Source organism: Penicillium longicatenatum, assembly GCF_028827895.1.
Source record: "Penicillium longicatenatum strain IBT 33135 chromosome Unknown contig_4_segment0_segment0, whole genome shotgun sequence".
NCBI lineage: Eukaryota > Fungi > Ascomycota > Eurotiomycetes > Eurotiales > Aspergillaceae > Penicillium > Penicillium longicatenatum.
Genome location: NW_026643122.1, coordinates 305455 through 330368, shown reverse-complemented (window position 1 = coordinate 330368; position 24914 = coordinate 305455). Strand labels below are relative to the sequence as shown.

Sequence of the window (24914 nt, the reverse complement as noted above, 5' to 3'; positions counted from 1 at the left end):
CTCTGTAATGAGGGGAGGGCAAAAGCAAGGTGGAGCCCAGCGATCGGCGGGAAATGATTGGGAGAGAACTTCCAAGGTTCTATATATAAACGCCGGATCAACCCTGAGAAGGCGTCAAGGGGTTGGAATTCTGACAAAATTATGGGTTCACAGCAGGCTCAGGTGAACAAAGAAAGTTAAGTTTGAAAATTGAATGTTCTCCAGCTGGGGGCGAAAGAACCTATGCAGAGGGACAGGTCAAAGTGTCGAAGCCACGAGAATATCAGACCATACATGTATGAAGTAGTGAAGGGATATAGAGTCAAAGTATGTAAATAACCTAAAAATAAACAACAATGAACCGTGGATCTCCTGATGCTCGACCTGCTTGGGTATTTGCCACCAGATGTGGCGATAGACGATCTACATGTTAGCAGGCATGTAGCGCATGTAATCATCCTCTCCATTTTACATGTACACGCTGAGCGCTTCAATTGCCTCTCTAATTTACGAAACTTCAGTATCGGACATAGCCGACTGTTTCGTTCTTTTTTATTTTTCTTCTTTGACACGATTTACTCAAGCTCGATACGTAGCTGAAAGAGAAAAGACATGTGGGGACAGCTGATTTCAAATTCTCTCATTGTTGCTACCGAGTGTTTAATCTTTTAAAAGGCCAAATGCAAAGCAGAGGATCATGCCGGCCTATGTTTCGGCCAGTTCAGACAATGTTCCAACGGACATCAAATTATATACTCGCATTATCCGATCAAAGGCCTATGCCAAAGGGCTCCATGTTCCGAGCAGATGGATCACTGACATGCAGAACGATCTTACCTCTAGATCGACCAGACCGAAGCCTCTCATAGGCCTTCACAGCATCACAGAATTCAAACACACTATCCAACTGCATCGTAATCGTACCATCAGCCACCCATTCTCCCAGCTGTGCCAAGTGCTTCTGATCGATCTTCGTCGCCATAGGGACATATTTCCTTCTCCCACCACCCAAGAAAGAAGGCCATCCAATTCTCGCCACGAACGTCAACAACGACGAAGCGCCCACCTGAACGAACGTCGCCTCCTCCTTGGAAAAGAGATGACATTGGTAGTAAAGATTGTCAGGAAGCCCGACATTATCCACTATGTGATCGAATGCGACCCCCATCTGCTGTAACTTCGCAACCAAATCCTCTTCGGCCGTATAATCAATCACAGCATCCGCCCCAAGCCTTAAACACAACTCCATATTCCGTGTCGAGCACGTGGTCGTAACGTGGCACCCCATCGCCTTGGCAATTTGAATAGCAAAGACTCCGCACCCACCGGAGCCTCCATTAATCAATACCTTCTCCCCGGCTTTCACGTACCCGTCTAAACTCTGGTACGCGGTCTGCCCGGTAACGCCCATCGCAGCGGCATGATCAACCGCAACGCCATCAGGTACGATGGAAACGGTATCTGATGCAACAACGATATACTCAGCAGCCGAGCCGAACTGCACCGGTCGACTTGAACATCCGTAGACTAGTGTGTCTTCTTTGAGATGCTTCGCTAGCGGTCCGGTGCTGACTACGCGTCCGCAGAAGTCCATGCCGGGCGTTGCGGGGGTGCCGATCAGCATGCGGAATGGAAATCCTAGCTCGGGGACTTTGTAGTCTGCTGGGTTTAAAGCAGCTGAGATGACTTTGACGAGTATTTCGTTGCCTCTAGGGGGCGGGGGTGTGCGTGCTGATGTGTCGAGGTGGAGATTCTTTTCCATTCCGTCTGCTGTATTGGAGTAGAGCCAGGCCTGCATTGCTTCTGGGTGAAATAAGGCCATGTCAAGACCTGGTATTGTTGGATTCATCTTTGAGGCAGCTGTGATGGCCTTGTTTTGATTTTTATTTCCTTTGATTGGCGGTTGTTGGTATTGTCCAGTGCGGATTGCTGGTTGGGAAGATCCACAGTTTTAGTGTGTGTGGCTTTAATGCACCCTCCTCCTGTCCCTTATCATGGGAGCTTGTGGTGAATTGAGGTTGAATGTCCGTGGGCCATGAGAATGATGCGCATCAAAATTATATCCCCCCAAAATGGCCTAGCGCCTTTTGAGACCCCACTGATAATGTTATCGGTCTAATCCGATGATATCATGCAATTCTGGTATATTGGCTACGCTACATCCTACAGGTATATAGGCCACGGAGATGAACGTAGATAAGTTATTCATAATTCCGAGAATATGCGATAGGAAGGGGAACAATCTCCCCAGTGCACAAGGTCATCTGACATCACACCTAGTTACATATGAGTTCCTCCCTTTTCGTTATACCTTTTCCACCAACTTAATAATTTAGCATACACCATGAGTCTTGCCAGTCTTGCCCTGCAGGGAGTGCTTTTCTCCGTGGTATGCGTGGTGGCTTTGCTTGTGGCGAGGGTTGTTCTTGTGCGAAACCATGTGTCTGGAGAAGGGGAGGTGTCAGTAAGATCGGGAATCGGTAGGATCGATGCAAACTTACGCCTTGTATTTGGCCACCATGGTCTGATCCATGTCATCGAGAGTCTGCAGAGCCAGCTTGATATCGGTCAACAGACTATCACAGCGGTTCATGCTGAAGTCCTCACGGACAACAACGCGCATCAGCTGCAGCTTCTCGCTGTGAGGGGCCATGGTGTAGGCCGGAACAATCCAGCCACGCTCACGCAGCTGGTGAGCGATGGTAAATTCGTCGTACATCCGGTCTTTGTTCGGAGGTAGACGGAATGCCACCAGGGGCAGACCCTTGCCCTTACCCTGGCTCATAATGATCATGCCCATCTTCTGCAGCTCGCTGGACATGTAATCGGCAATCCGGGTCAGGTTGATCATGATGGAACGGAAACCGTGCTTGCCAAGACGAATCAGCTGGTAGTACTGACCAATGACCTGAGCGGCACCCTTCGAGAAGTTCAGGGTGAAGCTAGCCTGGTCGGCACCCAAGTAATTAATGTTAAACACAAGCTCCTGGGGCAAGTACTCCGGAGAGCGCCAAATGACCCAACCGACACCGGGGTAGACCAGGCCGTACTTGTGGCCAGAGACGTTAATAGAGACAACCTTCTCCAGACGGAAATCCCACTCCAGCTCGGGGACAGTGAAGGGGGCGACGAAACCACCGCTGGCCGCGTCAACGTGGATGGGGCAGTCAATGTTACGCTCGACGAGCAGGTCGTTGATAGCCTTGACATCCTCATACTCGCCGGTATAGGTAGTTCCGATAATGGCACAGATACCAATGGTGTTCTCGTCGATCAGATCAACGGCCTCCTTGGGGTCGATGACATAGCGCTCATTGGTACAGAAAACATAACGCTCCTCGACATCGAAGTAGCGGGCAGCCTTCTCCCAACAAACCTGGACAGCGCTGTTCATGACAATGTTGGGCTTGGAGTAGTCCTTGCCCTCAGCCTTGCGCTTGTTCTGCCAGCGTTTCTTCATGGCAAGCGTGCCCAGCATGATGGCCTCCGAGGAACCAATTGTAGAGGTACCCATGGCATTCTCGCCCTTGGGGTCGGTGGGGCAGTTGTACAGACGGGCGATCATGTTGACGCAGCGGTTCTGGATTTCTGCAGAGTGGGGGTACTCCTCGTAGTCGATAAAGTTCTTGCTGAAGGAGTCGGTCATGATCTGCTCGATTTCCTCTTCCTACATGACGCGAATCTATTAGCTTCATTCCTTTTTTTCTTTTTTCTTTATTTTGCCAATGGAGAGTGTGAAGTTCCGCTATGACACATACCATGTAGGTGGTAACGAAAGAGGCCAAGCTGTAGACATGGGTTAGCTTTTGTCATTGACCAAAACAAACAAACCTACTTGAGCTTGGGGTTGCCATCCAGGCTGAGCTCATCCTTGATCAAGCGAGAAGCGATCTGGCGAGGCATCTCCCCCTCGGGCATCTCATGCTGTGGCAGGTGGTCGGCAGCAAAGTGGCTACCGTAGACATTGGCAGAGATGTCATCCAAAGTAGGGGCATCGCCGATAGTTTCGAAGTCCCGGGAAGCGGGGTGGAAGACCTCGTCGTCCTTCTTAACGGCAGCAAGATGAACCATGGTGAGCTATGGGGAGAAAATAATTGAGTAGAGAGAAGAAAGAGCAGCGATCAGGAGGAAAAGCAAATTTATCATACGAGTAACTCGGGAGTTAGGTAAGTTCCCGAACAAAGCGTGCGGGGCATGACGCAGTGGCTATTGGTTTCACGTATCCTCCAGAAAGCCATTGTCCCACACTACTATTCTACACTACTCGCCAGATCGGCGTATACGAGTCCAATGAATGCCCATGACTATGAAGCCCAAGGTTTGATTGATTGTGTTCCAATGTAACTGTTGAAAGCTTGCGAAAGCTTGGCTTGAGCTTCGAACTCCCGATGTATCCGAGCAGCCCCTCATTATTTCCAATTTACTGGGGCCACGTCTTGCGCTAGCGGGTGGGTCTAGATTCTGGACCAAAATAATAAGTGGATCAGTGGATCAGAAGTGGCGGTGTTCAGCAAGAATCGAAATTCATGATGCGCTGGCCTCTCGTCTACAGCTTGCTGTCCCGACTAAGCTTCTCTACCTCGGCGAATCGGTAATAATATTCCAAGCTACCAGGATTGAGAAGGGTGCCCGAGGGCTTGATCCGCTTGCCGGATACAATTTGCTTCACCTTTTCCTATAGTTAGCCTAGAATTTTACCTCGGAGCCTGAAAACTTACTGGAAGTTCGACCTTCTTGAAATTCACCGTGGTCGGGATTTCGGGGGTCGCGAAAATGTACAGGGGCACGTGACGGGCACTGAGTTCCGTTCGAATCGCCTGTTTAATCCGATTCACCAAATCATCTGTGAAAGGGACCTCTTTCTTCATTAAGCAGAAGAGCATAACCCGCTCATCACTGTCGGATGGTCGACGCTGACCGACACAGATGGAATCGGCAATCTCCTGAGAGAAAAGGCCTTCGATAACTCGGTAAATTTCTGCAGAGCCAAAGCGAACTCCTGGAATGATAGGTCAGCATTGATAGACTAAGCAGGATTTCGTTTGGTACCTGAGGGATTCAGAACTCCATCGGCGCGACCCATAAACATAATTTGCTTCGTAGTAGGGTGTATCGAGATGAAATCTCCGTGGGTCCACACGTCTATGAAGTTGTAAGCCAATAGCCTCACACAAGGTTAGAAACCACTTACTGTCGAACCTTCCAAAGTACGCATCGAAATACTTTTTGCCACTGTGATCGCCCCAGAATTGTGTCGGCATGTTGGGGAAGGCAGCAGTAGAGACCAAGTCTCCTGGCTCTCCGTCGGTCACAGGAACACCCTTGACACCGTCGCCTTCGATGGTTGAATCGTATACTTCCACTGGCACTCCTAAGCTGAACCCGGCACAGCCCCCGACGTAAACCGGCAGGAGAGGATTCCCCACGCCGAAACACCCGGCTAGATCTGTGCCGCCTGAGATGTTGTTGAGACGAACATGAGATGGAAATCCTTCGTCATAGAACCACTCAAACAACGCATCTCGCAGGACCATGCCAGTGCTGGTTACCACGCGAAGAGAGCTTAGATCGAACAATTCCCGGGGCTTGAGGTTTGCTTGCTGAAACTCCTGTAGCCACCGTGGGGAGATTCCCAGATGTGTCACCCTACGTAATCGATTAGCAGATTTCCGGTCCACTTCTCATTGCAAGCACTGACTTCTCTTGAGCTGCCAAGTCCACTAATGCCGTCACATTCGGGATGAAAGGACTACCGTCGTAGAGTACCACTCGAGCTCCGAATAGCAAAGTTTGCATCGCGGTTAGATACATGATCCACCCAGTTGTCGTATACTGTAGCGCAACACTATCTGATGTACTCTCCATATGCAAGATTCCTTCCTTATTGGCATTGAGCAGCACTCCTCCGACTGAGTGGACAATGCACTTGGGCTGGCCAGTTGTTCCAGACGAATAAACGATCAGGAATGGATCCCGGAAAGCAACCCGCTCAAACTCGAGACGGTCATTTCCAGCTGCTTTCTCCAGATAGCTTGCCAGCGTCGAGGCTCTCGGGATCGATTCCACCTCGGCTGGGTTTTCGGCGAATCGTGGTTGAGCAATCACTCCTTGGAACTCAGATACCGAATCCATTCCCTGGACGATTTCCTTCATTTTGGCCCGCAGGTCAATCGTCTTCCCATTATAGACAGCAAAATCATCCATGAAAAGCCAGCGCGGCTTAATCTGCAACAGACGATCTAAAACCCCCTTGGTGCCCATATCCGTAGAGCTAGATGAAAAGATCGCGCCAAGAGCGGTTGTAGCCACGAAGACCAGCATTGTGTGGATTGAGTTGGCACTGCAGACCGCGATACGATCACCCCGAACCACTCCATTAGCCTTCATCGCTTGGATCAAAGCTCCAGCCCTCTTTCGCAATTCTCCCCAGGTAAGGTGGATGGCCTCTTTGTTAGCACCCTCTCGCACCTCAGTGATTGCAATCTTGTGGTCCTCTTTGCCCGTTGTATTCCCCGGACGGCCGTAGAAAAGCATGTTCTCGGCAAAGTTCAAATTTATACCATTGAACCATTCTGGCACACTGTCCATACGTGCAGACTCATCTACGATCTGAGTGTATGATCCTTCGTGAATAATTTGGAAATACTTCCAGCAAAAGTCCCAGAATGCTGTGCGGTTCTGAATAGAATAGAGGTACATATCATGGAATGCCTTGTCATTTCGCTATACGTTAGGAACAAGGATAGCTGAATTGGCTGTTTTTATCAGGGATCTCACATTAAATCGCCGTCCAGTGGACCGCTCCAGCTCATGCCGGAACCTCCCCATTGTTGTTGATTCGGGGTTTGGATGCTCCCATAGCTTCCGGGGGGCGGGTACTGACATTGTTGTAAATCTGGCAATAGACGGTGGATACTGACAGTCAGAGTTCTCAAGGAAGATATTTAGGACAGTGATGAGTGATTAGCTGGGCTTTATTAGCAGTTCCTGCCGAGGTCCAGATGCGCCAAGCGTCGGATATGGAGCGAGAGCGGGCCGCTCATGCCCCATGTTTGGGCGATAAGCCCCGCACTTGATGGACCCCATAAGCCCCACGAACTGAATAATGAGACCCTTGATTGTCTAACTGATCTCATGTCTCTGATATTAGCGGCTGCGGTGAAATGCTCACATCATCTTTGATTGGCCCGGGATTAGGCTTAATTCCTCGACAATGACCAAATTTTGTGCAGACGTTTTGATACGTCTAACCACCTGCATAAGTGGTATAGTACAGTTAACATACTTCTACCTTATAAAGCGAATATACTTTAAAAGAAAAAAAAACTCGGCCTAATAGTAAAAATGAATGATGTCTTTTTAGAAAAGACTTAGTGGGCTATCTCCGTACTCTCATCCGCGCAGTCTTTACCTTCTCCACGCTTCTTACGGCGGAGTGATAATTGATTCCTCGGCCTTGATTTATTTGTCACTGTTTGCTATATTTACTTGGTACTCATTGTGGGACATGGTATAGGAATCGTGAATCATATTTTGACGTGATAAAAGTTAAAAGTGGTGCAATTGCCTGCTTCAGAACATCTCGGATATCTGCGCGGCGGCCTTCTCCAACTCGGTTTTGGTGTCACAATAAGCGTAAACAAACCGATCAAACCTCAATATCACATAGCGTTTGCCGCTGTTGAACAAAAGTGATTCATCGTATCCGCGTGGGATCGGCCGAGAGATACACAGAGGCGATCGGCCGAATTCATCACCACTCGCAGTTCGGAACAACAGATGCTGGCATTGGTCTTCAAGTCCCCGAGCCACAACCCCGGTGCACTGGGCACGAGGCACGAAAAATGTGGCTTCGTCTTGTAACAAGCCTTTGCATTGCTTTATTACCTCCAGGTCGCGGATTGCAGCATTGAGCTCAAGAGGATCGTCGAGCAGAACGACAATCTGAAAAATTCCTTTTTTACCAGCAAAAATCGCATCATCGGTAAACAGCACGGTTGAGTCCCGCAGTAGTCTGATGCAATACGTTTGAGGGAAATAATCCCCTCCACCAAGCTCCGGCATGAAAGGCATACCGGACGAATAGGTGTATCGAGTGGGCCCATCTTTCCGGGGACCGCGTTCGAGCCAGTGCTTCCAGGAAGGGACTAATTGAAACAACCATAAACCCCAATCGCGGATGAAAATCTGGAATAGGCCTTTCCCATTGACCATGTCACCATTTCGGACTGTAGTTGCGAGAGATTTGTCTAGTTGCTGCTTTCTTTCGAGGTACCAGCCTTCGAGCAGACGGCTATGATCTACCTTGGATGTGGGCAAGCATGCGATAGCAAGGCGCCAGGCAAGCGAAATGGCGTCTCGAAATCCTGATACAATCCCTTGTCCTCCGACTAAGGTTTCTGGTTAGGGCTTTTTTTCTGGTCGGTGATTGGGGGCACGTACATGGCGGGAAGACGTGGGCGGCATCACCGCAAAGAATCACGCGGCCGAGTGCCCATTTGTTGCAGCTTCTTGCGGAAAAGCTAAAAGGTCGCGATCGGAGGACTTCGATGCAATCTTCGGGAAATGAGACATCTTGCTGAAGCCTGCCAGTGTTCTAATTTAGTATTTGAAATAATCGCAGAATGGGGGGACCTACCCATAGCGGCTAGCTGGGTGTGTCAAGTATGGGTACACCACTTGGCGGATTCTCTCCTCCCCTGCCATCTCCATGCCGTCTTCATCGTGGGCAACGACAAATTCAAACCGCCAAAGTCGGTCTTCTGGTAGACCGAATCGGCCACACACAGCTGGCCTGGAGGGATTGCAAAGAAAACGAAAATTCTCTGGAAAAAAAAGGTCGTAGACTTGCTGGGGTGTATATCCCAGTTCCCATAGCGGGAATGAAGGATGTGTTTCCTTCGTAGGGAGATGTAGCTTCCAATTAAGCGCAACCCACGTCTCCTGGTATTTGGTTCTGGTTGTCTGGTCAGTTCCTTTTCTCCTTCGTGACGGGCTAGACATACTGTTCGGCCCATTCCAGTCTGATGCCTTTGGGTTCCAAATAATTCTTGCGAGTGAAACCTGTTTTCCCATCCGCTGCCGCTAGGAACTGCGCACGAATAGTCTTCTGTGTCCCAGAATCGTCATAAGTTACGTAAACCCAGTCCGCATCTTCTGATATGGAAGTCACTGTGCAGTTACTTCTCAATTCGCTCGTTTCTGCTTTTTCGACTGCTTTCCTTAACCACTTTTCAAGGACAGGCTGTTTATGCGCAAGAAGCCCGACATGTCCAGTTACTCCTTCGCTCTAGGGGTTGATACGTTAGTGCTTCCAGTGATTGAGTTGTTGATCATTGCGGTCTCACCGAGCCTGTATCAAACACAAGAAGCGGCTTTTCATCTAGCCTGTGATGCGTTCCACTGACAAAGTGAACTTTGGACAAGCCTGAAATAACTCTGGCATTAGTGAACATGTTCCAAGCCGGGCAGTCTCGACATATATGGTACATACTGGAACCGATCTCTGTAAACACGTGGTCGTATAGCCCGAGGCCCTGAACTAGTCGAATTCCGTCATCATCGAGAGCAATACCACGCGGATCGGTCGTGATGCCGGGCTCTTTCTCGAGGACAATATTGGGAATGTTCATCTGCCCTAGGTACGCAGACAGCATAGCCCCTGTAGGTCCACATCCGCAGATCAGCACGTCTGTCGTTTCTATCTGATCGTCCATCTTTAATGACTCCGAGAGCTTGTGATGAGTTCCAAATCCAGGGGCTGAAAAAGAGAGCACCACTTTATACTTCGTGTTTGTTTCCTAGAATGAGATTATCCCGTAGCGGTGAAGCCAAAAATGCGGGGCCAACGGGCGGGAACAAAGGTACTGGGCCAATTCCGTATATCCGGTGTCATCTAAACTGAGGTTCCCGCAAATGAGGACACGGATGATGTGGGACCTCTAATGCAAATAAATGCCTTAACTGCGACTATCCTGTACCGCAATATACGACGTGGATCCTTAGGCAACACCTTCTTTAGTCTCAGTTATATCCGAGTCCCCCGCCAATGTTGATCTGCCATGCTGAGTGAGAGCGCTAGTCCTAGAGTGTTTAGTATTTTATCTATAATTTCTGCTTTAATGTTCAATTTTATAGAAAGCTTTCCAAGGTTCGTCTTTTCTTTCGCATATGTATCTCTATCTAGTATAATATTCTGGGTCGATTCACTTTCTAAACAATACGAATATGCTAAATTACTTCTCCACTTCATACCTTATCCCCACCCTCCGAAACTGGTCAAAAGTTGTTGTTAACCTGTTTTTGTTGATGCAACATGTGTCGATCCAAACCCATTTTCATCCATCGCCTCGTGTTCGCGAACAGAAGTGCTCAGCTTTCCAATACCCTCTTTTTATGTCGAGTCTTATCCTCACGGGGCATCATCTCCTGTAATAAATTTCTTCCTTGTCTCCGCGGTGAAGGAGGATGGCAAATTTCGAGTTCTGGGGCTTCATCATCGTCAAACTCCTTGCGGTCGAGGAGTGGTGTGTGAATGAGACGCCTTGTTGAACACGAGAGCAAGCGGCTGAAACAGGGCCCTAGTTACCTCCAGAGTCAAGACTCAGAGTCCACTAGCTCGGCCTGAATATGCATTCACGTGAAAATGTGAGAATGTTTAGTACTAATAAAACCTCTTATGCGATTGGTGTGTTCGTACAATAATTCAAATTCAATTTAGAGTAGTCAAAGAGCAAGGGGAACTGTTAAATGGGTCACGAAATTTGTTTACTCCATGAATGAAGTAGGGACTTCTGGACCCCATATAGCTAGAGATTCACTCCCAGCTTGAATTTGTCCAATAGGCGTGTCTTTGTTCACCAAGTCGCCATCGGCATAGTGCTCGACCATATTTCCCGTGGTATCCCACCAATAGTCGAAGATCTGAGAGCCCAGAATGTGCCGGCCAACTCCCCACACCGACTCGTAGCCTTTCTTCGCAAGCCATTGATGACCCAGCTGCTGGGTATCATAGTCTTTTACTTCAAATGAGCAGTGGTGAACATGAGCGTGCTTGGGATTGGAGCCCATGAAGAACGAATGATGATCAACATGAGTCTCTCCAAGGTCAAGGTGGGCGAACATAGTCACGAGAACTTTCTGACCTTCTATATCAACATATAGCAGATCAGTTGGAACGATGTTAAATGTTGATGTATAGAATTTCAGCTGCGGCTGAAGTTGCTGTGTCGTGTACCCGAAATGCCCCAGCTATGGTTCTACTTAGTAAATGAAAGTAAGTGGGGAATGTTGATGATACCTTATGAACAGCTGCGGGTCCGGGTTCGAACCGGTTGAATTCACGTCGTCTCGGCTTCTCGCCCGGATAATTCAGGGTGAGCTTTCCGGGGTGGGAAACCTCGACAGTAACTGGCTCCTGGCCGAAGACGACATTCACTGGAAATCCTTCTGGATCCATGAGGGTCACCAAACATCCACCACCAGGCGCGTGGGTCATTTCTTGCACTGCACTGGCTGTGGGGAGGCTTGCAGCTCTGTTCCAATATTTAGCTTTCGTATTTTGAAGAGAAAAGCTAGATCTCACCTGTCAAAGTCCTCCTTGCTCTGGGCCTCGAAAGTCCCACCGAGGAATTTCTTGGGCCCTTTGCGCGCGTAGTATACATACTGATCAGATCCATATCCTTTGAACCATATCTCGTCTTCGGTCTTTTTGGCAATTTCCATCCCGAAATCTGTTCATGTCAGAATTTGATCTTGATTCTTCAGATCCGGGGAAATTACCAAGCATGAATACCTGAATTTCTTCCAGGTCAGGATGTTGATACCTCATGTGTGACAGTTTCTTCAAATTGACACGCTGTTTGGTGTCGATCTGTTGTTCCGCAAGCCATTCTGTCTGGGACACACTCGATTCACCAACAGCAACCACGTCTGGCACAGAGGCCCCGTGGTTGGGTTTGATTTTATCCGTTGACATGTTGAGGCAGATTGTTGTTCGAGTCAATGCAGCAGAGGGTATTCACGTTGATGATATATGACAAGAATAAAGGAAGTTAGGGTGGAAACTATCTTCTTTGCCTTGTAATGTGGCAAGATATAATGGTGGGGACTGAGACTGACGTCCCCGCAACATGCATGATGTGGGAGTATAGGTCTCCGATTGATCCCACATTTGACGCGTAGGCACTGGCCCCGGGCCTGCTATTGTTTCGTCCCCGCCCATGACATTGTTATAAATTATATGCCATAAGTCTTATTTTCATTATGTTTGATTAAGAGTCAAGTCATTGATCCATCATGGCCACTTTCAAAAATCTCGTGCGCTTTGCTGCTGGTGCCGAAACTTACTATGGAGACTTGATCTCGGCAATTGGAAACAATTACACCGTCCGCAAATTGAAGGGAAGCCCATTTACTAGCCTCCAAACCACCGAGGAGGTTCTTACTGTAGATAAGGTACGTTACGTTTGTCAATGACACAAATACCGGAAACCTTCAAGCTGACGCTTCATAGCTCTTGTGCCCGATCGAAAGCACACCACTTGTGATCTGTATCGGACTGAACTACAGACAACATGCAACAGAAGCGAATGTGAGTTAGATCCAACATGTTTGCAATACAGGGTATCTGACTTGAGCAGTTACCTATTCCCAAGTACCCTAGTGTCTTTATGAAGCCAGCGGACAGTCTTGCCGGTGCCTTTGAAGATATTCCGGTTCACCCTGACGCGGCGGAGCTTCTGGACTACGAGGGAGAGCTGACCGTGGTAGTCGGCAAGGATGCAAAGAACGTCTCTGAAGAAGAAGCGCTCGGCTATGTCCTAGGTTACACTGCTGGTAACGACATTTCCGCCAGAAATTTCCAGCTTCCTGAGGTATCCGGTGGGCAATTCTGCTATGCGAAATCGTTCGATAAGTTCGCGCCGATCGGGAACACTATTCTGTCGGCACAGGAGGTTAAAGATCCCCAAGCCCTGCAACTGAGAACCAAGGTCAACGGCGTTGTCAAACAAGAGACCAGTACAGGAGACATGATCTATTCGGTGGCCCAGATCATCAGCCATCTCTCGCGAGGAACGACTCTTCGCAAGGGAACGCTCATCATGACAGGAACTCCTTCGGGCGTAGGATTCTTCCGAAAAGAATTCTTGCAGAATGGAGATGTTGTGGAAGTGGAAATTGAGGGGGTTGCTGCAACCAAAAACCGGATGGTTCATGATTGAGTTTCACGGCTATTCGGACGTAAGGCTGGTTTAGCCCCGCATGATAGATCCCACATTGTGTTACATTGTCAAAAATTCCCTAACTTGCATAAAACACTTTCCTGAATACCGAAACGAAATCTCCACTTGTAAATCCACTGGGCTGAAATCCGATCCAGTCCCTGGCAAATTAGTGGCGCGGCGAGATCGCCACCAAAACCTGGAGAGAGCGGGGGATCCGGGGTAAACGACCACCCAACTCTCACGTCTTTCCCTACCATCCTTGGAGTCTCACAACCATAATACCTTGAAGACCAGAGTTGTACTTTTGATACAATTTGGGCGATATGTCTGGAAATACCTCTGAACAGCCTTTGTGTGGAGACAGGAAACGCCGGCGCAAAACGTCCAAGGGTGAACGCGTTTGTACTGTCTGCGGGAACGATTTCAAGAAATGGGAGCATTTAGCACGCCATATGAGATCCCACACAAAAGAAAAACCATTCTCATGCGCCGTTTGCCAGAAGTCCTTCGCTCGACAAGACACTCTCTTGCGACATTCACGATCTCATTGCTCAAAAAACGACAATCTTGACTTGACTGAAATGGAATCCACGTCGGTGGAATATCAGGAAACAGATGTCGACGCCGGAATCATGCCTTCCGCTTCTTTCCCCGTGAATCACTCATCAGGTCCGATCGGATCGGATTCCGGTTCAATGACCGGCGATATAATGTCTCTCATGTCTCCGCCAAATAGTGCGCCGGTTGATAAACGAACCCCAAACGTATCTGTTGGAGACAAGACCACCTATCCCAACCATGCGAGTCCCTTGACCTCGCTGCTTCTCGATGAGCATGTTTGGAAAGATCAGACCTCTCCTCTTCCACCCCCGGTGTGGGATTATCTACGTGATAATAGGGAGTGGGATGCTTTGCTCACAGGAGAGGACTTTGATCTGGATGCCGTCAATTTGTCCTTACTGTGCGCAACATCAGACTTTCCTCCGCCGGAAGCATCGCCGGATGCAATACCCGAATTAGATAGGAGTCGGCTTCAACCACCTCCTAATCTTGTCGCAGACTCTGCTAAACAACATACCAATCTGGCTCAGGAAAAATGGCACACTTTCTCTGAGCTATGCTCTGGTCAAATGACCCCAATCCCACCGGAAAATAGCCTCATTGATGATTCCTATCGAAAGCGACTTGCAGAGCGTCTCCAGCCCCGCGTACAGCATGGAATATTACCATCCACGCCTTTTCTTGTATGGTTGCTCTCCTCAAAATTCCCTCCTCATATTAACATTGATTTAGGACCTGTGCATCCAAGCATACTTCTCCAAGTTTCACCCTTTATTCCCTATTGTGCACGTCCCCACCTTTCGACCCGGGATTCAGAACTCGATTCTCCTTCTTTCCATATGTTCTGCAGGGAGTCTAGTAGTGGGGTCACCGCGTGCAATATCTCATGGTATCAGCATGTTTGAAAGACTGAACAAAGCTATTCTCTCTTCGGTATGACTCAAAGCTTGATTGGTGGGCTCGATTAACTGACCGGAATAGTGGGAAACATATGTTGTGAAATCAGGAAGCTACTCTTTGATAGCTATGCAAGCGGTTATGTTGGGGCAGACCTTTGGTCTTTTGCTAGGGGTAAATGAATCGCTGAAATCCGTGGATGAGAATTATAAGACTAATTCGCTTTTTGACAGAGACCCAAAGATCTTACGGGAATTGACGTATTTCACGGCACTATTGTTGGTGTGAGTGAATTGCCCCCTTTGAAAATGAGTTTACTTACAAAGCTTCAGTGGGCACGGAAATCGAAACTTTTCAACTTACCGCGCTTGGAACAAAACCCTATCAACGTTGAAGGCAAGGCTCTTGAGGATATGTGGCTAAAATGGATTCAGTTGGAAGTAAAAAAAAGGTATAGTAACCGGAGAATTATAGAAAAGAAGCGAAGCTAAACAGAACACCAGGATCGCTCTCGCCTTAACCATTCATAATGCCGAGCTGGCCACTCTTCACCATCACGAACCCATTCTACGAAGTTCACCTGAACGCCTCCCTTGTCTATCCTCCAATGACCTGTTCATGGCATCTAGTGCTCATCACTGGAAAGGACTAATGATACAAGCTCAGATTCAGAACTCCTCCGCAAATGCCCCTCAATCACCCCTAATAACGACCTCGAACAGATTTCACAATCGCGTTCCCCAAGCTAATCCTACGGGAGACTTCGAACTATGTGCAATGCTAGAATGCATCAGTGCACTGGCCAGTGAAGAGCGAGAAAAGGAACCCGGAATTGATCCTACGGAATCGTCACAAGCATCCAGATGTCACCACCTCCTCATAACCTGGTACAACAATTACCAGCCCACCATGGCCGGAAGACCAAGCTGGGCCTGCCTTATGATGCTTTGGCACTCGGTCTTCATGATGCTCCATGTCGATTTCAACTCCTTGGAATGCGTCTTAGGTCGAGAAGGCTACGACGTTGCTCAGACCCATCTTCCCTACGCACGAGCCTGGGTTCACTCTGCGGATGCGAAACGATGTCTTTTGCATGCTATGCTCACTCAGAAGAGCTTCGAGTCTCTCCCCGCAGGTGCAGAGCCGGCATTTCACGTTCCGATGTGCTTGTATTATTGTGGTCTTATCTGGGCGTGCTTTATGTCGTTTAAAGGAGACCAAAACCCAGTCACTCTGGTCGCGGGAGACAATTTCCAATTCAACGAGTTGAGTTTGCAGGGCATTGATGGGATCGGGCCCCTTTTGGAACAGACAGGTGGTTTACAGCCAAGTAAATTAGCGATGGGGTCTTTGTTTAGGATTATTGATCTGTTGCAACGGATCAGCCATTGGAAGATTTCGCAGAGTTTAGCGTCCACTCTTTTGGCGCTTGCTGAAGAGACACAAGATCTATTCTGATGATCTTTTGGTTTCTACTGTTCTGCAAATGGATGCTTAAAATTCATTCGCTGGATATAAGCCAGTATGATAGTTTAGTCAGGCCATTCAATTCCCACCCCATTCAATTGATGTCCTCCCTTCACGATGATATACACACGCTATTCCGCTCATTACAAGATCGGCACGCAAACCGCTCGTCTTGGTAAATCCCCGCAATATCCATTCGGAACTATCGTTGATTAACTCGAATATGTCCGAGGGTGCCAGCTTCCGGGTCATAGACTGGGTAGTTCCTCATGCTTACTTGGACACGTAAATATCGACCAAAGCTTAGCATGTTTCACAGTAAAACACTTATGTTTGTAGCCATTGAAGGGCATGATGCAGTCAAATCAGGGGATCGGGTCGGGGCTCCGAACCTTTATCTCTATCACAACCCCGCCGAACCCCTCACTTCACCGTACGTAATGCACTACCGTACACTATATTTTGCCAATCGGAGGTTTATCGTGGGCACTGGGTGCTCAGATCCTTGGAGATCTTTCCCCGCTCGATATTGGCGGATGTAACCGCAATTCACAGTGTTATCGTCGTCTATTGACAGAGCAGGCGCTTTACAGCTATTGAAAGATCAACCCTTTTGCCCAGTTATTCTCGTGCTCAGAACTGACTCTCATATGTTACCTGTGGGAAGTTTTATAATCTACCAATTGACACCGCACAAATCCACCTTTCCATCAAGCACGATGAGCAAGGGCAGCAAGCCATGGTTGCCGCAGACAGCAGCCCCAGAGATCATATTCTACAATGCGAATGTCGTGGACGTTGAAGCTGGTCGGGTTATTCCAAGTTCTACAGTGCATATAAACAACGGTCGTATCGTTAGTGTGACTACAGGTGGCGCAGATAATCCACCCTCAGGACCAAATGCGGTAGATCTGATGGGCCAGTACATCTGCCCTGGCTTGATCGACTGCCATGTGCATCTCACTGCAACACCTGGCTCATCCTCTCTTAAAGACATGTTTGCTGCAAACTCCAACAGCATTGCATACCGCACATCATTTGTGGCACGCGAGATGCTTCTCCGAGGATTTACTACAGCTCGTGATACAGGTGGTGCTGATTATGCTCTCCGTGACGCGATATCGGAAGGCTTGATCATGGGACCAAGACTTTTCATAGCAGGGAAAGCTCTGTCGCAAACCGGCGGACACGGGGACTTCCGAGCCAATTACCAGGGCGACGAGTACAAATGCTGCGGCGGACACTCCGTTTACCTGGCTAGGGTGTGTAACGGCGTTCCTGAGTGCCTGAGCGCGGTGCGGGATGAACTGAGGCAGGGTGCCGACTTTGTCAAGATCATGTGTGGAGGTGGCGTTGCATCACCGTCTGATGCTCTTGATATGGTTCAGTTCACTGCGGAAGAAATTCGCGCAATCACGACGACTGCCAAGCAATCTAAGACCTATGTTACAGCTCATGCATACAGCGTTGAAGCTATTCGTCATGCTGTCGACAATGGGGTCCGAGGCATCGAGCATGGAAATTTCATCGATGAGGAAACCGCCGCCTATTGCACAAGATTGGGTGTGGTATTCACGCCGACTTTGGTGACTTACTACGGCATGTCGCGCCCTCCATTCGATAAGTTCTTGGACAATGCCAGTCAAATCAAGAATCGTCAGGTTTTAGCTAGCGGCTTGAATGCATTGTCTATCTTGCGCAAGGCTGGGGCAACTATCTGCTACGGATCTGATCTACTAGCTGGCCTGCACCCGCTCCAAAACGAAGAGTTTTCCATCCGATCGAGTGTTCTAAGCGCAAAGGAAATTTTGCAGTCAACTACTATCAATGCTGCAAAATACTTGGGAATGGAGGGTCAACTTGGATGCATCAAGAAAGGGAGTATTGCTGATATTCTAGTACTGAAATCTAACCCTCTTGAAGATATAACCATTTTGGATCACATCCAAGACAATCTTGTGGCGATTCTTAAAGATGGACGTGTCGTTTTCAAAAAGTCAGCCTGGCTTTCCGTCGATTTCATGTATGATCCCTGTCGCATCCAACCCCAATGAGGGATTTTTACCTGCCTAGTTAGAATTCCCTACAATGAAAAGCAGATCAATATCAAGAGATGATGACTTTCAGTCTTGTACTCTTATTCTTCCTTTGTTACTGTCATTTCAGTACACGTATTAAAGCGAATTTTTTCCCATCCAGGAGTGCAGTCGTTCCCAGGTACCATCATATCGATGGGAGCATCATTCACCACATCTCGTGGATTGGACTGCTATTTCTGATTCATTTCGGGTCACGAATGTTCTCCGCATTTCAATCCTCTCCAGCAAAGAACAAAAGCACTGCCTCTGCCGCGACTTTCGAGTCATCTCCATCTTCATTCTCTGCTCTATTTTCCCGCCAAATCGCGTGTAAATGGGAAGATAGGAGATCAGATGACCAAGAGAAATTCTTGCTAAAATGCAAACACAATTCAGCCGTTGCGAAAGCATCGTACTCAAAATGACCTTGAAGAGTGAGCACACGCCTCGGGTAATAGAGACCCTGTATAAGACATTTTTCGCTGCTACCAACATTGATCCAAGGCGCCGGGAGAAAAGCATTTAATCTATCTCGCTCGGTGGAAGGAGCTGAAGAAGGAGCCACAATATCACCATGAATAAGCTGGAGTCTGAATGGGAGCATTTCATTGAAGCTAGCCAGAGGAGAGAACCTGCAAGCGAAATCCGGGTTCAAGGCTATTGATTGGACACCTATCTCGTGGCTGGATTGCGCCTGGACTGAAAACTTTATAGGCCATTCTTTGATAGAAGATGAACTACCTTTAACAAGTAATGCTTGACCTATAAGCTGATGGCCGAAGCAGGAGCCATAAATCTTGACGAGCGGATATTGCGTGTGTACTGTTTGGATAAACGATTCGAGTGGAGGGATCCAGTGAAGATCGTCATATGCGGCTGCTACAGCACCGGTGACTAGTATAGCATCGATAGGGCTTGTGCTATTGGGTAGATTGGATTCAGCTCTCAAATCTTGGAGATCAGGGATTGAGCCCCCCACAACATCGAATGCGGTCACTTGAACATCGATTGGACCATGTTTGAGATTCTGAGGACTTCGGTTTAGACGTTCTGCGGCTGCACTGAGAAGTGCACGGAATTGTGTGTGATAGAGACCTCGTTTGGCATACACAGCTGGAGAGGGTACGTCTGTTTCGAGAACCGCAATGTGGACTCGGTTCCGCATCCTTGCTCTGCAATGCCTTGTCTTGTTGGGAAACCAGGTGATCAAAAGATGGCTATTGGGCTACCTGTAGACCCTCCTGGCTTGGTTTGGAATGTGGTACAAATAGTAAAGTCGCTTGTAGAGTGGCTAAATTCCAACTTCATTTCCTTTCTCGGTTCGGCTGGATTGTCCGACACCCCGGCTATTCACTCCGAGAAGCTGCAGCCAATATTTGTTGGTGTTCGTGAGGCTATAATGGCCCATTGACCCGTACAAATCTGGCTCTGCATGGCCTTGATGCTATGAATCTCTACATTATGGCTAAGCACATGGTGTAAGTAGGCACCGAGTCTGTCAATATCGCCATGTGAGTCACGTGATCCGGTCGGCCATGATTGTAGCTCTACAAACAACCTCATCATTTCATGGGTCATGAGTCGATGACTTTCAAGTTTACGTTCAATCCATACGCCACCTATCTAATCAATTCACCATTTTCAAAAATTTCATTTTTACTAAGTTGTTCGTTGCCCAGCTCATTATGTAGTAAGTTGAGACCAGCGATGTCTTAAGTAATCACCAGCTCGGTTCAATCTTCCGAGCTCCTAGCACAACTCATCAAGACGTGCTGCTGATAGCAAGTACAGCATGGCACCTTCAAATCCTCGATCAGCAAATGCGTACGTATACTATTTGCATCACTAGCGCGGACATTACGTGGCTAACCTCGGATCAACCTAGGAAGATGTGAGACCTGCCGCAGAAGAAAGGTCAAGTGTACCGGCGAGAAGCCTTGTCGCTCATGTGTCAAGCATAATTTGGAATGCAGATTCGGCACCACTAGCCGTAAGAAGTATACAGAAGCCGAAGTAAAACAGCTGCTGGTCAAAATCCGAGTTTACGAGGAGCGGCTTGCATCTAGGTCAGAAGGTCAGGCAAACGCTTTTGCTATCATTAAGCCCAGTGCTAAAGATTATATAGGTCCATCATTGGCGCCCCCGGCTGCCCCGGATCCTACCCCGAGTGGATCATTACGACAGCACGATTCTGTAATCCCCGGCGACCCTGTCACGCCGGGCAATTATTCACAAAGGGACCAACCACCGGAAGCACTGCTGTACGATGATGGTGCTGATGGAATCAGCCCAGGTAGGTATTCCATCCATCTGAGAAGTCCAGCAGATCAACTGATTGCACATAAAGCAACGGACCTGACGTCAGGTCCTGCATTTGAATCCCAAGTAAGATCTCTGCTCCACGGATCCAAAACAATTAGTATACCCTCTCCGAGTGGATTGTTCAACAATGCCCGCGAGTCGAGTGGGTCAGCCGGCTGGGCATCAGCTCAAGGGCTTGTTGATAATAAAGATGACCCTTCCATTCCATCGCTGGAGGAGTCTCAACATTTACTGGATCAATTTCTCTATTATCTGGGAGTTAGCCAGCACTTCTTTGACTCTCGCTCGTTTTCTGATCAGATGGGGCTCCTTTTCCAAACTGCTGAGTCCCAAGAGCAACAGAAACAGACGACATGGTACACGGAGTATCTTCTCGTCATGGCAATGGCCAAGCTGATGGATGTTGAGCAGCCAACGTCTCAACCACCAGGGTCTGAGCTTTTCTCAAAAGCACTAAAGTGTCTTCCCCCGCTGCACAATTTTGGAAAAGAAGGAGTCATCGTTGTGGAAATCCTGACACTAGTTGCTACTTATCTTCAGTGGTGTGATCGCAAGCATGACGCTTACCTTTATGTATGTCCCTTCCTCTTTCTTCCGGATTTCGAATTTTGACTCGGATCAGATCGGTCTTGCTCTAAGACTAGCTATTGCCCTCGGCTGTAATCTGCCCGAAAATGAACAGAGTTGCCTACCCTCCGAGTGTGCCCACCGGGTCAGATTGTGGTGGACTGTTTACATGCTGGATAGGTATTTATTTCCCTTGGTCATACTTGTTCCTAGCATCTTTTCTGATATAGATAGACGTCTTTCGTCGGGTCTCGGACTGGCCGCAGGAGCCGATGAACGACAGCTGAAAGCAGGGCTTCCTCGACATGCTGTCGGCTTCCAATCACCAGTTGCTATCACAATTAACGTGCGCATTGCACGCATCACTGATGAAATTATGTCTTGTGAGTTGCGTGACTTGTTCATCATCTTATCATCTAATTCTTTCCAGCTTTATATGGAAGTGCCTCTATCACTCAGCTCGAGCTGGTGAAAAAGATCCAGACAATTCTTCAAGAACTTTATAAAATCGGCCAATCTTTCCCACCGTCTCTAGCCTTGGACTTTAATCGACGATTAGAGAAAGTTACACGCACAGGATCGTCTCTCTTCCTAATGCTATTTCAGGTAGGCTATTCTTTTTCACTTTCTTTGCTTTATCTGACTGTTTGAAAGGCTATTATACTTTGCACTCGGCCGATTTTATTGAGGAGAGTCCGTTTAGAAGTTCAGAGACAGCAGAACTCCTTACCACCGGAGCCGGTTCCGGAGATCCTAGCCAGACTCTGCGATACCTGCCACGAGGCTTCGATGCGAAGCCTAGCGATTCTGTACAGCCTTCAGCAACAGCGAATCATTCGTAAGCGAGCTTGGCCATTACAAGGCTTTTACAAGCTATTACATTGACCAGCACTGACCCATTATAGCGCGTTATGGATTCTTTGATCTGGATGCAACCTTTTCTGCGGCATTTGTCCTGGTAATGGCAGGGGTCTTGGACAAGTCCAAAGATCAGCCGCCACCAGCATTAGACCAGGCATTCCACGTCCTCAAATTTCTTTCTCGGTCAGGAAATTCTGCTGCTGAACAACGATTCCAGGATATCTCCCTTTCTTGCTCTCATGTTTGGCCAAATTACGTCTTCAATGAAGCTCTACCTGAGACACGAACTACTCGGATGAATTCTGTGAGGAGCCAAGCACTGTATTCTGCTTCAAGAGAAGAATTGAGTAAAAGTCCTTTTGGGTATTCACCGGCATTTTCAACTTATATGACTCAAGACTCCGGTCAATTTCGTCTGGATGAGAGCAGATTACTTGAACCGTGGTCTCAATCGGGAGCTTCAGATGCAGTATTCGATATGGAGATAGACTGGAGCTTGGACCTGACAGGTGAGGCAGAAGGTATCTACTCAAGCTTTCATAGTCCGATCTTGCCGTTGACGGGCGTGGATCATATGGACTGGCTGGAGATTGAGAAGGTGTTCAGTGCTCCTGGCGTTTGAGTGCATTAGCACTTCAAATTGCAATCGAATGTAGCTACCACGAAATAGGGACCAGAGGCGTTAGATGGTGAGATAATGAATGAAAGTACACCGTATTATATCTTCTCGGCAGGTGCTGTGTGTATCAATAGCTGTATCGGAAGTGCGAGTCTTCAATATCGGTGATATCTTCGGTATGATACACCTGGTCACGAGAGGTGAGATTTTTATGATCTCGCTTGGCATTCTCCTTCCGGCAAAGATACCAGTAAATGCACACAGCCACTAAGAACAAGCACCATGTGGTGATCGCTGTGACGATTCCTGCGAAGAACCTTGGAGCCGCATTTGTGTGCCACAATTGAGGCCCTGCAATACAACCAATGCAGTATCCAATAAAGTAGAATGTGTTGACTATCGCTCGCTTCGTGTTTCCTTTGACATTGGACGCGCTTAGGCTGAGAATTATGACCATAATATCAGATATGCACGACGCCTATTCATAGATAAATTAGAACTTAGACTCAAATCTGATGAGAGTTGAGACTTACCAGCCATGACGATACAATTAAGCCCCATCCTGACGTGAGAGGAAGTTTCAGAAGCAAAATATTTGCAACAAAAGGAGGGATGCTAAGCAAAATAATCACTAAGCATCGATTATTTGGCAGACATCTACAGGCAAAGACCCCAATCCAGATGGCTAAGATCTGAATGGCACCGGAGGGCGATGTAAACAGCATGGTTTGAAATTTGTCGTAGTTCAGATTTTCAATGATCAAAGAGGCGAACTGAGATCTATTAGCTAGGCAATTCGGGGTGTGCAATGAAATAACTTACCGCCAGAACCGGTGACTGCAGCGTAGTAAGTACCCCGAAAAAGAATACAAACCACGATCGAATGTCTAGGAGAGTTTCCTTCATTTGGGCTTTGGAGAAGTTTGTTTTATCCCCGCCGTCTTTGTCAAGAGCCATTCTTGCCAGCAAGACTTCTCGCTCTCGGGTCGAAAGAAACCAGGCTTTCTCGGGGCCTGTGGGCACAATAAAGTAAAATACAAATCCGAAAGTTGCCGTGAGCGCTCCACATATGAGGAATAGAACTCTCCAAGGTGCCAGCGAAGAGTTCAGTGTTTTCCCGATTCCATACATGAGCAAACTTCCGAGGACTTGAGCGAGACCATTCATTGTAACCCAGATACTGTGAGAATTTTAGCATCGGTAGGGCAATTTCTGCCAGTATTGAGGTCCTACCCAACTCTTGTAGCATGCTCTTCCCTTCTATACCACATACTGGTGAGGGTCACGAAGGCGGGAGAGACTGCCCCTTCCGTCATACCAAGAACAAATCGCACACTGCCAAAGCCTGCGAAGTCAGAAGGCGCTGCTAAGCACATGCAAACCGCCCCCCATAATACGCTGTGGCGATATTAGTATTTATCAATATGATTCTCAGCTGTCGACCCACATAGTGACCCCGACAAACTTGGTCAATGGAAGTCGGCTCATGAGATAAATGAACGGATATTCCGCAACTAGCTGCCCTATAGAGGAGATAAGTAACTGGCACTCGTCATGGTAATGTAGGTGCATCTACGCTCGTGCTTACCAAGATAGAATAATGAAGAGCACCAGGAGTATTCCGTTCCTTTCAAGTCAAGATCATCAATGAGTCCGAAGATGGATGCATAGCTTAAGCTCTGTTTGTCCAAATCTAACATGTATTAGATGGTCCCATTCTGAGGGGCTCAAGACATACACTGGAAAAAGAATACCAGGCACATCTGGACGTTGGCGTTAGGTGTCTTGATTGGCTTAGTATTGACAGTCACCACTCACCACCGGTAACATGAAACAGTCGGTTTTTCTGATCACTCGCTTTTCCTCCTTTTCGGAGTACTGCACTTGCAGCATTCCGATACTGATATCATCATTCTCTGGGATCTTTATCTCTTTGGGATCAAGTGTCATGGCCGGTGTATGAAAGTCTCCAAGGCTCTCTCGACTTGACTCGATTCGTGATCTGAAACTTGATATGGACAGAAATATGTCTCTTTAATAAAGCTTGCCCCCGCTGACCACTGGGCCGGTGGGACGTCCAAGAAATAACCCTCCGGGGTTGCGGGGGTGGAGAACTAACCATGAGATGATAGCGGAGTATAATAGGCTTTTGAGCTTGTATCTTGGGCCTTCGGGTCAGATCCGTGGGAGTCCCGGTGATGGTACCCGATAGAAGCATCATAGATTGTGATAAGATTTCTGTTTGCGGAAGTGTTTGTTTGTCTCTGTTTTGCTTCAGATGGTATTTGTCACTTTTGCTCTCACAGTGTCACTTCTGGCTCAATGAGAAGATCAGTC

General features: G+C 47.9%; 11 protein-coding genes across 11 annotated transcripts; 4 read left to right on the top strand and 7 right to left on the bottom strand.

The window, feature by feature from the left end:
- Nucleotides 1-748: 748 nt before the first annotated feature.
- Nucleotides 749-1777, bottom strand: N7484_006920 (NAD(P)-dependent alcohol dehydrogenase; the record flags this gene model as incomplete). The annotated part of the gene is made up of 1 exon (XM_057117307.1): nucleotides 749-1777. The coding sequence occupies one exon, from the start codon at nucleotides 1775-1777 to the stop codon at nucleotides 749-751; it is 1029 nt and encodes a 342-aa protein (XP_056970342.1).
- Nucleotides 1778-2311: 534 nt separating this feature from the next.
- On the bottom strand, nucleotides 2312-4050 carry N7484_006919 (glutamate decarboxylase; the record flags this gene model as incomplete). The annotated part of the gene is made up of 4 exons (XM_057117306.1): nucleotides 2312-2423; nucleotides 2481-3646; nucleotides 3738-3765; nucleotides 3815-4050. 4 exons carry the CDS (start codon nucleotides 4048-4050, stop codon nucleotides 2312-2314), a joined length of 1542 nt encoding a protein of 513 aa, XP_056970341.1.
- A 475-nt stretch (nucleotides 4051-4525) lies between these two features.
- On the bottom strand, nucleotides 4526-6864 carry N7484_006918 (acetoacetyl-CoA synthase; the record flags this gene model as incomplete). The annotated part of the gene is made up of 6 exons (XM_057117305.1): nucleotides 4526-4648; nucleotides 4698-4978; nucleotides 5029-5121; nucleotides 5171-5625; nucleotides 5678-6702; nucleotides 6757-6864. The coding sequence occupies 6 exons, from the start codon at nucleotides 6862-6864 to the stop codon at nucleotides 4526-4528; spliced, it is 2085 nt and encodes a 694-aa protein (XP_056970340.1).
- A 687-nt stretch (nucleotides 6865-7551) lies between these two features.
- Nucleotides 7552-9695, bottom strand: N7484_006917 (monooxygenase; the record flags this gene model as incomplete). Its single annotated transcript, XM_057117304.1, has 6 exons — nucleotides 7552-8369; nucleotides 8422-8564; nucleotides 8618-8935; nucleotides 8985-9268; nucleotides 9327-9406; nucleotides 9473-9695. 6 exons carry the CDS (start codon nucleotides 9693-9695, stop codon nucleotides 7552-7554), a joined length of 1866 nt encoding a protein of 621 aa, XP_056970339.1.
- Nucleotides 9696-10746: 1051 nt separating this feature from the next.
- On the bottom strand, nucleotides 10747-11956 carry N7484_006916 (2,4,5-trihydroxytoluene oxygenase; the record flags this gene model as incomplete). Its single annotated transcript, XM_057117303.1, has 4 exons — nucleotides 10747-11229; nucleotides 11279-11513; nucleotides 11564-11711; nucleotides 11761-11956. 4 exons carry the CDS (start codon nucleotides 11954-11956, stop codon nucleotides 10747-10749), a joined length of 1062 nt encoding a protein of 353 aa, XP_056970338.1.
- A 320-nt stretch (nucleotides 11957-12276) lies between these two features.
- N7484_006915 (fumarylacetoacetate hydrolase family protein) lies at nucleotides 12277-13202 on the top strand (the record flags this gene model as incomplete). The annotated part of the gene is made up of 3 exons (XM_057117302.1): nucleotides 12277-12435; nucleotides 12494-12571; nucleotides 12621-13202. The coding sequence occupies 3 exons, from the start codon at nucleotides 12277-12279 to the stop codon at nucleotides 13200-13202; spliced, it is 819 nt and encodes a 272-aa protein (XP_056970337.1).
- A 584-nt stretch (nucleotides 13203-13786) lies between these two features.
- On the top strand, nucleotides 13787-16121 carry N7484_006914 (uncharacterized protein; the record flags this gene model as incomplete). Its single annotated transcript, XM_057117301.1, has 6 exons — nucleotides 13787-14449; nucleotides 14499-14699; nucleotides 14748-14837; nucleotides 14897-14947; nucleotides 14996-15114; nucleotides 15167-16121. The coding sequence occupies 6 exons, from the start codon at nucleotides 13787-13789 to the stop codon at nucleotides 16119-16121; spliced, it is 2079 nt and encodes a 692-aa protein (XP_056970336.1).
- Nucleotides 16122-16849: 728 nt separating this feature from the next.
- Nucleotides 16850-18184, top strand: N7484_006913 (metal-dependent hydrolase family protein; the record flags this gene model as incomplete). Its single annotated transcript, XM_057117300.1, has 1 exon — nucleotides 16850-18184. The coding sequence occupies one exon, from the start codon at nucleotides 16850-16852 to the stop codon at nucleotides 18182-18184; it is 1335 nt and encodes a 444-aa protein (XP_056970335.1).
- A 256-nt stretch (nucleotides 18185-18440) lies between these two features.
- N7484_006912 (uncharacterized protein) lies at nucleotides 18441-19373 on the bottom strand (the record flags this gene model as incomplete). Its single annotated transcript, XM_057117299.1, has 1 exon — nucleotides 18441-19373. One exon carries the CDS (start codon nucleotides 19371-19373, stop codon nucleotides 18441-18443), a length of 933 nt encoding a protein of 310 aa, XP_056970334.1.
- Nucleotides 19374-19669: 296 nt separating this feature from the next.
- On the top strand, nucleotides 19670-22580 carry N7484_006911 (uncharacterized protein; the record flags this gene model as incomplete). The annotated part of the gene is made up of 6 exons (XM_057117298.1): nucleotides 19670-19686; nucleotides 20098-21103; nucleotides 21153-21480; nucleotides 21528-21703; nucleotides 21752-21935; nucleotides 22003-22580. 6 exons carry the CDS (start codon nucleotides 19670-19672, stop codon nucleotides 22578-22580), a joined length of 2289 nt encoding a protein of 762 aa, XP_056970333.1.
- A 124-nt stretch (nucleotides 22581-22704) lies between these two features.
- Nucleotides 22705-24527, bottom strand: N7484_006910 (uncharacterized protein; the record flags this gene model as incomplete). Its single annotated transcript, XM_057117297.1, has 8 exons — nucleotides 22705-23055; nucleotides 23111-23350; nucleotides 23400-23757; nucleotides 23811-23975; nucleotides 24025-24100; nucleotides 24166-24270; nucleotides 24316-24340; nucleotides 24396-24527. 8 exons carry the CDS (start codon nucleotides 24525-24527, stop codon nucleotides 22705-22707), a joined length of 1452 nt encoding a protein of 483 aa, XP_056970332.1.
- Between the last annotated feature and the right edge of the window lie 387 nt (nucleotides 24528-24914).